Source organism: Somniosus microcephalus, chromosome 3, assembly GCF_052327205.1.
Source record: "Somniosus microcephalus isolate GS21.2 chromosome 3, FLI_Smic_1.0, whole genome shotgun sequence".
In the NCBI taxonomy this organism is placed as follows: Eukaryota; Metazoa; Chordata; class Chondrichthyes; order Squaliformes; family Somniosidae; genus Somniosus; species Somniosus microcephalus.
In genome coordinates, this window is record NC_140989.1 from 48,584,193 (window position 1) to 48,595,802 (window position 11,610).

The window sequence follows — 11,610 nt, forward strand, 5'->3', positions numbered from 1 at the left end:
CTCTGACTGTCCCAATTTATATTGGGGAAGTTGAAATCCCCCACTATTATTACCCTATTATTTTCGCACTTCTCTGAGATTTGCCTACATATCTGTTCCTCTATCTCCCCCTGACTGTTTGGGGGCCTATAGTACACTCCCAGCAAAGTGCTTGCCCCCTTTTTGTTTTTAAGTTCTACCCATATGGCCTCATTAGAGGAACCCGCTAATATATCATCCCTCCTTACAGCAGTAATTGACTCCTTAATTAATATTGCAACACCCCCTCCCCTTTTACACCCCCCTCTGTCTCGCCTGAAGATTCTATACCCCGGAATATTGAGCTGCCAGTCCTGACCCTCCCTCAACCATGTCTCCGTGATAGCAACAATATCGTACTCCCATGTGTTCAACAACAACTTCAGTTCATCCACCTTATTTGCAAGACTCCTTGCATTAAAATAAATGCCTTCCAGCCCTGCCATATTCTCTTTTGCCTTCACATATTTGCTCTGCCTTCCCAGCTGACTTGTTTTTCCCTCTGTATTTGGCCGTAAATCACCCCCTACTATAGCTCCACTCTGTACCCTAACCCCCTGCCAAGTTAGTTTAAACCCTCCCCAGCAGTGCTAGCAAACCTCCCCGCAAGGATATTGGTTCCCCCCTGGTTCAGGTGTAAACCGTCCGACTTGTACAAGTCCCACCTTTCCCAGAAGCAGACCCAGTGATCCAGGAAACTAAAGCCCTCCCCCTTGCACCATCCCTTTAGCCACGCATTCATCTGTTCTATCTTCCTATTCCTATACTTACTAGCACGTGGCACCGGGAGTAATCCAGAGATTACAACCTTTGAGGTCCTGCTCCTTAATCCTTCACCTAGCTCCCTAAATTCTTGCTGCAGGACCTCATCCCTCTTTTTACCTATGTCGTTGGTACCAATGTGGACCACGACCACTGGCTGTTCTCCCTCCCCCTCCAGAATGCCCTGCAGCCGCTCAGTGACATCCTTGACCCTGGCACCAGGGAGGCAACAAACCATCCTGGATTCACGTCTACGGCCACAGAAACGCCTATCTGTTCCCCTTACTATAGAATCCCCTACCACTATTGCTCTCCCACTCTTTTTCCCCCCTTCCTGGGCAGCAGGAGCACCCCCAGTGCCAGGAAGTTGGCCGCTGCTGCCTTCCCCTGGTGAGTCATCCCCCTCAACAGTATCCAAAGCGGTATACTTGTTTGAAAGGGGGATGTCCGCAGGGGTTCCCTGCACTACCTGCCTGCCTTTGTTGCTCCGCCTGATGGTCACCCCCTGTGCTGCCCTACCCTGAGGCGTGCACAACTCGCTAAACGTGTTATCCACGAGCCTTTCAGCATCGCGCATGCTCCAAAATTCATCCACCCGCAGCTCGAGCGCCGCAATGCGGTCTACAAGTAGCTGCAGCTGGATGCATTTCCTGCACACATGGTCATCAGGGACACTGGCAGCATCCCTGACTTCCCACATAGAGCAGGAGGAGCAGAGCACAGGTCTGAACTCTCCTGCCATGACTTAGCCCTTTAATTTCTTTAAAAATTTATTCAATACCCCAGTTACAGGTATGCTCTAGGGCGCTTTATTTACCAACTATCCCCACTACACCACAGAAATTTAACACCACAGAATTCAAGCTTGTATTGAAAAAAGAGAAATACTCACCAACCAATCACCTACCTGCTCCCTGGTGACGTCACACACTGATTACTTTTTACCTCTCTCCCCGCTGCTGAGTTGGTATGCCTCGCCTCTCTCCGGTTTTTATACCGGTCTCACCACACTGCTCCCGACTGGTCTCGGGCCTCGCTGGTCGCCGGGTTTTCTTCCGAGCTCCTCCTCGCTGCTCCCGCTGGTCCCGACTGGTGTTCTAAGATGCATAAGGCAGAATAGGACAGAATTTACAAATTATAATTCCTGGCACAGAGCTTCATACAACGGGTATTGTATCTGGATGCAGAGGTACGCATGCCACACAACTTTCTGTTCCCAAAAGCTCTGCACTAGGATTGCTGATTTGCAAAGTCTCTATAAAAAAAATTCTTTCAGTGGTAGAACCACATCCACCTTCTTCAATGTGCAGTTTCTCTTTAACTCCCAGAGAATTGAGCAAGATATTCCTTTATGCAAATTAACACCATAATCCACCATTCGCTGTGTTCAAAATTTGTGCACATAGATGATGGCTGGCTATTACAAGTTGCTTTACCAATGAATTATGCTAAGTATTGATGCTAAATTTGAGTATTGATGATATGGTTAGTACCCCTTTATAACAGAGATATCACACAATGTAATCAAAAGGAATAGTTTAAAAAAAAAGTAAATTAGAAATGCTAATTGTGATTAAAATGCAGCAGGTAATGCATGATAGTAAAGCACAATGAGGTTCTATATTTGTGTATATATTTATATCTAATAAAAAAAATCTATATACACCTACCAATGTAATACAGTGGAAAGTATTAAAACTTACTCCCAATCTGACTGAGATGGTACAGGTTCTCCCTTACTAAATCGGTTCCAATGTCTTATAGTGCTGCCACTGACAGCACAGTAAACTGGTTTTGACAGCGGTGCAGTGAATGAGGCATCAGTGTTACCTCAGGCTCATCTGGCACCCACCAAAAGAGGTAGCTTGCACTATCACATCCAGAGGCAATGTAGACTTTGCTGCCAGAGGGTCAGTCAGCTGTGTTTTCTAGCCAGCAGCGAGCTGAGGAAATCGACAAACTTTCCCCAGCCACTGTCCAGTGAGTTTCTGCATGTACAATGCTGTTTTCTGTCACCCCCATATGTGCAGTATAAATGAGGTAGTTTTGTGGTATAAAGTGCCATTGGTCAACATGACTTATATCCCATTAAAAGGTGCGTTCATTGCATGGAGATAGTGTGGAACAGTGATTATACCAGGAGTGGGAGAATCCAGAACATGGGCGCATAATCTTAAACTTAGAGCTAGACCAGCTAGGAGTACAATCAGGAAGCAGTTTTTCCAAACAAAGGGTAGTGGAAATCTGGAACTAGCTCCCTATAAGGCTGTGGATGCTTGATCAATTGAAATTTTCAAGACTGAGATTTATAGATTTTTGTTAGGTAAGGGTATCAAGGGATATGGAGCAAATGCAGATAAACAGAGTTGAGGTACAGATCCACCATGATCTAATAGAATGAGGAACAGGCTCGAGAGGCTGAACTACTGTTCTTAAATTTACTGCCAGTGGTTACATGTTGGCAGTAAATGTGCAGTAACATTACTTTACACAGGACAGGCAAGCAGTATATTTTTGACTCGAGTTAATAGAGTGGAATTTGACCTCTTTATTTGGAATTTGTCTGTGAGTCGCATCACACCATTGACCAGAACCAAAAAACAAGCCGTTTCCTCTCTTTCAGCAAATGTTGTAAAGGACACCAAATGGCTGTTTATGTAACTAAAGTACAAGATTACTTTCACTTACTGCTCACTTATATTTGCAGTGCTGTTTGCACTGGTTTGCTGCTCAGTTCAGATGAAATTGAATTACTCTGAATTTAGAATTGTTGAAGTCGTAAAGGTGTTTTAATAGTCTTGAGTACGTAAGACTGATTTACACTACAGCTCTAATTTATGGAGTGAGGTACTAATATATCAACTGGAATATTTCTGGACTTATTTTTTATTGAGAAACCTGGATGAATGGCCGTGGTCAATAGTGTAAGTCCCCAGCAAGGTTGAAAAGAGTAAGAAAGATGAAAAAAGTACCGGTTAGGTGACACTTAGCTTTGGTTTTAAAAGCCTTTGGATTATAGGATGAAAAAAAGACTGCAGGAGTAAAGAGGACCTTGGGAATCTTGAGATCTTGGGAAAGAATGATTTGGAGTACTGTTCGATGAGTTTCAACTTCAACATACTGCAGATGCAGGGAAGAGGAAGGCTGTGTAAGGCAGTGTATTTGGAACCAGGAGAAGTAAGAGGTAAATTCACAACTGCAATGGCCACAATAGCATTAATAAGATAGGTAAAGCAAAGAAAGGTTGCACAGCACAGAGTGGTTGAAGACTAAGGCAACAGAAAAGTCACCCGTCAGATAACATGTTTTTTCTTGTACAGTTTCAACATAGGTCACCTGGGCTTTGATAAATGAAAAAAAAGTTTCAAAACTTTTTTTGTTGCAGAGATGTTTCCTCAACAGCACTTGAGTACCTTCCGTCTTATGGGTTGGAGTTTATTCACAAACTTACTGCACGCTTCACATACTCACTGAAAAAGTTCCCATCACTGGAAAAGTTTGTTAATTTGATGGAAGCAAATTTGACGTATCCCAGCCACTGCTGTGGGTTCAAAAAGTGGGAAAAATCAAATGGGTAAGTTCTTGTGATTTTATCACTCTCCTAACCAGTGTCCCATACTAGAGAACTATCAATGCACCTGTTTGTGAGTGTAACTTATGGTCATTAGCTGTTCTTCAGAAAAAGCAGACATGAAGTAAAACAACTGCCAAATCAAGAGTGGCCATGAGTGATGTCAGTAACCCTGTTTAGAATTTTAAATCCATGCTGTGTTGGTACAAAAACAGATATTCATTGGGCCAGAAATGAATACTATCACATTACAATTCTTTCTCCCGCCCATCAAATCTTTCTCTTTTTAGCTCTTCTTTCCTGAAGGTAATGACCCATGGTACAGTGCCATGGACAACAGAGACCCTTAGGGGGTACTTTGTTAGGGGTACTATTAACCTAACCTAGCCGGTGGGAAACTGACGTCATCCCGTCGGCCACCCGTTTTACACCCCGCCAGATGTTACTCTCCATTGTAGTCAATGGGAAGTAAAATTGAGCGAGGTGTAATATGGGTGGCTGGCCCGATCCTGTCAGTTTCCTGCCAGGCTGGTGAGGTTAAAATTACCCTCTTAATCTTCTCCTGTGTGGTAACTTGTCAAAGGCTTTCACAAAGTCCATGTGTAAAGTCTGTGGGTTGTGCAGTTAATAAATACACAGACTTCAGAAGTAACAAACAAACAGGTCTTTACTATTTGAAGGTCCGGGCGAATCTGCCCCAGCAATCCTGCCACAACACTTATATACTGGTGTGGTCACTATCGGTATTACAGTATACAGAAGCCAAACAAATAGTGCCACACCTAAAGTAGTTCTCTTAAAGGTGAACGGTTACATTCAATAGTTCCCTTAAAGGTAGACGGGTACATACACTACAATCCTCCCTTTTTAGCTTATTACTTACAGAGTCTCCGTTAAACATACATATCTTCAACTTCCTATAAACAAATTACAGATATAATCTCGGTGGGAACAGTTCACAGTTTCAGTCTCTGCGGAAACTGTTCATAGATTCAGTCTCTGATCTTGACTCGTTCCGAACAACATTTCTTTGGTGTAGCCGGTTCACCTGGCTAGCGTGACTCCTCCATAGCCTTTTTCTTGACGTAACAGCTTGAACTTTCGTCCTGTTGAACCAGCAGTGCGGACTTTTACAACCAACTGGCTGTCTTGACATTTTCCAGTTTTTCAACTAATTTAGCTCCTTTCGTAGTGCCCCGCCTGAGGTGGTAGAAGTGCTAATATTTTAGACAGTTATTATCTTCTGCTTCTTCTTTTTCTTTTCTGCCTTTTTGAAACTCTCGGAGCTCCTTTCTCGGCTGCCAGCTGTAGCGCCACCAACTCTCTATGTTCCTTAGACCTTAAGTGCTTCCTCCGGATTTCAGCACTTTGGGAGTTTTCATCACAAGCTGGGCAGACCACATCCTCGTAATATTCAGTGTCACTCAACAGGTCATGGTAATATTCGGGTTCGTCCTGAGTTAGGCCAGCGAGAGAGCCTTCTTCTTCCTCCTCACCCGTCTGGACGTTAGCTGACGGTGGTTCCTTCCCTAGACATCTTTCTTGAAAAGACTTCTTCATGCATTCATATTCATCCCGCTCTTCCTGGGTTGTCTGCCATTCCTTCACTACTGACCTCATTTGTGAGTTCAATACCTTCCCTTCCACCGGGGATTGCGGTATCAGGCTATTTAATCCTTCTACTGAAGCAGCTGTTTCAACATTTTTCTGTTCACATTGACGTGATTCAACGAACTCTTCATAGAGTAAACTGTAACACAAAATCTGTGTTGCCACCTCAGTTATTTCCGTAACTTTTGGGAGCTCCGAATTCCTTCCCTTTGCAGATTGAAGCTCGTGTTCCCATTGTGGAGTCTTGTCTCTCAGCATGTGAAGGAGTTGGCTGACTGTTAACTCTTCCACGGGGACTCTGTGGATCAGAGTCTTCACCATTTCATCCACCTTTCCCTCCAATGCTTTCACCTTCCTTTCCTCTTGTACTTTGGTTTCAAGCGCTCGAAGAAGTTGCGCCTTGATGCTCCCAAGCTCATGTTCAGAGCCCATTCTTACAGTCTCTGTGTTTCTTACAGTTTCCTTCCCTTCCACTGAAAGGATTCCCAGTTGACTCTGCTCTTCAAGTCGTTGAACCTCGGTCATTGCCGCCTCATATTTGTCTTGGGTTCCCTTCAATATTTTTATGAGTTCTTGGACATCTTGTCTTTCATGTTCTGCCATGTCTTTCACCTCTAAATTCTCATCTATGGATGGAACTTCTACCGATGAGTCTGTCTTGGCCTTGAGCTCATCAAGAATTTCCTGCAGCCTTTGGACTTCTTGCTCATGTTCAACCTTTAGTTGTTCATATGCTTCTACTGAAACTAGCTTTTCGGAGGTTGCCGAGTTAATCCCCTCCAGAATTGTAGCCTGGGCCTGTTCATACTGTTCTTTCCACTTCTCACACTCTGCTTGTAAGGAGTCATAGAGAAGAACTGGAATAAAATCCCGGCTTCCTGAAGATTCCTCTTCATTTGCTTCTTTCGCAATTTCCTGTTGGAGTTCAGCCAAGGCTGCTATGCTATCTGCCTCTTGAAGTCTCACTGCCATCAAATCTTCTTTATTCTTGCAGTCTATCTCAGTCATTTTCCGTTTATTTTCATTTAGCTGAGTGATAAGCTCCTCTTGCAACATGGCCACATTATTCACATCAGGTAAAGAAGCGTTTCTCTTTTCCATGTCCAAGATTTTTTTTTGCATCTCTTTAAGTGCGCACTGCGATTCAGCTTCTCTTAACCTTGCCTGCACTAGCTCCGTCTCCAATTGCAGAACAGAATCCTCAGTGTAGCGTGGTTTGCCTTTATGCTGTATCTCTAGATCATGCAAATATTCTAACTCCTGAACATCATAAGGGAGGTGTGATCGGTAATTGGTCATGATGGCTCTATGGTCGCTCTCTGCTTGAGCCAGCAGGTTCTGTTGTCTTTCCAGACTCTCCCATTCGGTGTCATAGAACTTTTTCATTGTTTTCATCTCTTGTACGAGACGGTAACTTAATTGTTCGAATTGTTGTCGTACTTTGAAATAACGTTGAGTTCGAGCTCGGTGTTCCTCCGTAATGCATATGTCTGTGACTTGAACAGACTCAGAATTCTCTGTCTTTATGCACGCCATCGTTTTTCCAACCTTAGTCAGTGAGTTCATGTTAACCTTGTTTTTCATACGTGGGCTGGACTTATCGTCTTCCGGCTCAGAGTCTGAGCTGCTTGTCTGCACCGAGTCCTCACTCGTCATTGCTTGTAGGTAGTGCCATTCCATGTCTATTTTCTTGATCCACTCCCGTCCTAGAAGTGGTGGTCCTCCCTCATGTAGTACATACAAGTTCATTCTTGGGTGTTCTTTACCCCTATCTCTCACCTTGACTCTTATTTTTCCCATGGGGTATACTTTATGCCCCGTGTATGTCTGCAATACGAACTTGGTATCTCTTAAGGGTATGTGTGAGAATAGCCAGTGGTAATCCCCTCGATTTATGACTGATACAGCTGATCCAGTGTCCAACTCCATTTTCACTTGGACTCCAGCTATTTTTAGCATGACCCAGATAGTTTGTAGGTCAGCTTCCTTACTCACATGGTGGATACTCAGACTACCCAGCTCCTGGCCGTTTGGATCTGAGTCTGGATTCTGTTCGTCTGAACTCTTCTCAGCCCCCTTGTATACCTTGTTGTACTTTTCTTGTGATGGCTTCCTTTGGTTGTTGGTCTTCTTCTCTGACCGGCATACCTTAGCGATGTGACCCAGTTTGCCACATTTCCTACATTCTTGGTTCTTAAACCAGCATTGATTCTGGTCGTGTGTTGTCTTCCCACAACGATAGCATTTTGTTGTACTCGAGGTAATTTGGTCCACCCCGAGCGCCGCCGCCTTTAGTTGCATTTCCGCCGTTCCTTTCGCTGCGGCTTCGTGTGATCGGCTATAAGGACAGCCCTGTCAAGTGTAAGGTCGTTCTCTTCGAGTAGGCGCTTTTGCATCCCTTCCTTGGACAATCCACCTACAAACTTGTCTCGCAGTGCCTCTGTCAGATTCCCTCCGAACTGGCAGTATTTCGCTAGCCTACGCAGTTCGACCAAGTATTCTGCGTTGTTTTCATCTTCCCGTTGCGTTCTTGCATAGAATTTGAATCGTTCAGCCAACATCAACGGTGTGGGGTTCAAGTGGTCCTTCAGAACAACCACAATCTCTTCGAAAGACTGATCCGCCGGTTTAGCTGGTGCTAGTAAATCCTTCAAGAGCCCGTATGTCTTTGCGCCCATCGAGTTTAACAATGTTATCGCCTTGTCGTCTTCCTCCATTTTGTTGGCTTCACAATAGATCTCGATGCGTTCCACGTACGTGGCCCAGTCTTCTATCTCAGAATTAAAATCATTAATATTCCCTCACTTAGGCATCTTTCTTCCCTTGGGAGCAGCACCAGTATTTCTTTAAGTATTCTTATTTTTTTTGTTTGTTTCTAAGATGGCGGTTTTCCCGCGAAATCGGCGGTTTCCCGCTCTTTCCTTCTCTCCCCGCCCACTTCAATGGCGGTATGTCAATCAAGATGGCGGTTTTCCCGTGAAAATGGCGGTTTCCCGCTCTTCCTTTCTCGCCCCGCCCACTTCAATGGCGGTTTCCCGCTTCTGCCGTCTTCTCCGCCTAATGGCGGCTTCCCGCGTTTCTTCCCGGTGGAAGGGGTATGCTTCCCCCACAGCGGACAGGTTTAGCCGCTGGCTGGCTACCGCACAGCTCCCCTTACTCGGCTATGTCTTTTCCTCCCGCCCGCACGGCTCTACCGGCGCTGGGTACACCCCGTTAACGGAGGACAGTTCAGCCGCTGGACTGGCTCTCGCGCAGTCTCTCTCTCCGTACCCGGCTCTGTCGCTCTCTCACCCGCACGTTCGGTGCTACCGGCCCTGGGTACCCCGTTGGTGGAGAACAGCTCAGCCGCTGGACTGGCTCTCGCGCAGTCTCTCACCCCGTTTTCGGCTGTGTCTCTCACCCACTCCCACACGTTCGGTTTTGCCGGCTTTGAGTACCCCGTTGGTGGAGAACAGCACAGCCGCTGGACTGGCTCCTCGCAGTCTCTCTCTCCGCACCCGGCTCTCACCCGCACGGTTCCCGTTCGCCTCCCCAGCCCTCTCGCAGACCGGTGTTTCCCTCCCCGGCTGCGGCTGGGTTTCTCTTCCCGTGCCTACTCGCAGGCTCAGCGCTTCGTGGCTGCGGTCGCTGCCCGGAGTTTTCCCGCCGATCGCGGTCCGGCTGTCACCCGACGCCGTTGGACCCGACTTTTGGCCGGCACAGCTCCCCCTCGACCGAGGTCGAGTGCTCTGCCCTTATCCTCCGGATACTTCTACACCTTCCCCTACTCACAGTCTCTTCGGCCGCCTTGTTTCTTGCTGGTCGGCTCACTCCGCACCGTGGCAGAAGGGTAGTCAGTGCCTGTTGCTGATACAGCTTTTGTTGTTAGTCTTCCTGCTTTCTGTTGTTGCAGCCTCGTGTTTTCTTTTGGTAGCACGACGAGGGCGGTTGTCTCTCTTCGACGCTCTTCGTTGCTTTTGGTAGTCTTGCCGCAGGGTACGATCGGACTCGTCGCCACTGTAAAGTCTGTGGGTTGTGCAGTTAATAAATACACAGACTTCAGAAGTAACAAACAAACAGGTCTTTACTATTTGAAGGTCCGGGCGAATCTGCCCCAGCAATCCTGCCACAACACTTATATACTGGTGTGGTCACTATCGGTATTACAGTATACAGAAGCCAAACAAATAGTGCCACACCTAAAGTAGTTCTCTTAAAGGTGAACGGTTACATTCAATAGTTCCCTTAAAGGTAGACGGGTACATACACTACACCATGTATACCATATATACAGTGCATTTCCTCCATCCAGCTTATCTGTCAACTCCTCAAAGAACTCTTATCAGGTTTGTCAAGCAGTCTTCCTTTTTGAATTCTGTGTTGGCTGCTTCTAATTATTTTGTCTTCATCTAAGTATTTAGTAACTTTAACTTTAATTAAAGAACCCTAATTTTCCCTAGCACAGATTACTAACTTGCCTGTAATTACCAAGGTACTTACAGCAGAAGTTGCTGCATAGCATTCAAGAGGAGGCAATTAAACAGTGGTAAAACCTCCTAGACAACAAAGCTAAAGATAATCAAGATGTCCTGCTGTGAGTGTGGTTTACGGTTCAGTTAGTACAGTATCCCTTGATTTTATTTGATCACCGTGGAGAGAAGAAATTCAGAGAGCTTTTTCTTTTTGAAGGTTTTATCTGTTGGTTGCCTCCCTCAGAAAAACAAGAGTGCTGATTCGAGTCCATGATAGGACAAATTAATTCAACAGACAATAACTATTTCCCAGCTCTGCCAATTTTATCCTGTAGCGTAAAAAAGTTTTATTCTTCTTAAGCTGAACCCAAACAAATAATTCTTGGTAAGCTCCCAGATGCCTCGTGGTTCTAGGTGATAAATAGCTGACTCATCTACGCCATGATCAGCCATTATCACATTGAATGGCGGAGCAGGCTCAAGGGGCCGAATGGCCTACTCCTGCTCCTATCTTCTATGTTTCTATGTTTCTATGACATTACCAAGTTCAATCCCTAGTCTGTGCTCTGATCTCAGCCAGAGGGCACTAAAATTGACCTCCTTACCCAGAATTAAGGAAAGGAACATTGATCAACATTCCCACTCCTGATCACTATACAGCAACCCCTGCAAAAAGTCTCCATGTGTGGATTTTGGGTGAAGACAGGATTGGGCTCAGCTGTGATGCTATTGGGTAGCTTGCTGATTTGATTCTCACTGTAAAGGCTCGCACATGAGGATTGAACATTGAGTAGAGTAGGACAGAATATCTGGCACCTACAGAACCATACTCTGCCAAGGACTTGATGCCTTCAGGTGAGGAAGAGGACAGGGAGGAAAGAAAACAGTTCTGGATACAGTTGATTGTTACTTTCCCTTCAGACAGAATTCCATACCCATACTTTTATACAACTTTTCCAAGTCATGCGAAGCTGCAACAAGAAAAGTAACTGCAGATCAGGACTTCATCACCAGTGATGAACAGAATAAAATATAGTAAGTATGGTGCCAAACATAAAAACATCAAATATTTAATTAGGCCTCCAGTGATATTCTTTGTAGGCCCAATGTCATCTTACAATGTATGACAGCCTCTATCCATTGCATTATTTATTTTCCTTATATTTGCTTCACGCTCTAGCTACAAGGATTGGCATC

General features: G+C 45.3%; 1 protein-coding gene across 1 annotated transcript in view; it reads left to right on the forward strand.

Moving 5' to 3' along the window:
- LOC147121028 (lutropin-choriogonadotropic hormone receptor-like) overlaps positions 1-11,610 on the forward strand; it is a 130,739-nt gene that overhangs the window by 113,022 nt on the left and 6,107 nt on the right. Inside the window, exons 9-10 of the mRNA XM_085980332.1 lie at positions 4,166-4,354; positions 11,335-11,448. Of these exons, the coding sequence (XP_085836458.1) occupies positions 4,166-4,354; positions 11,335-11,448 (303 nt within the window). The remainder of the gene's footprint in view (positions 1-4,165; positions 4,355-11,334; positions 11,449-11,610) is intronic.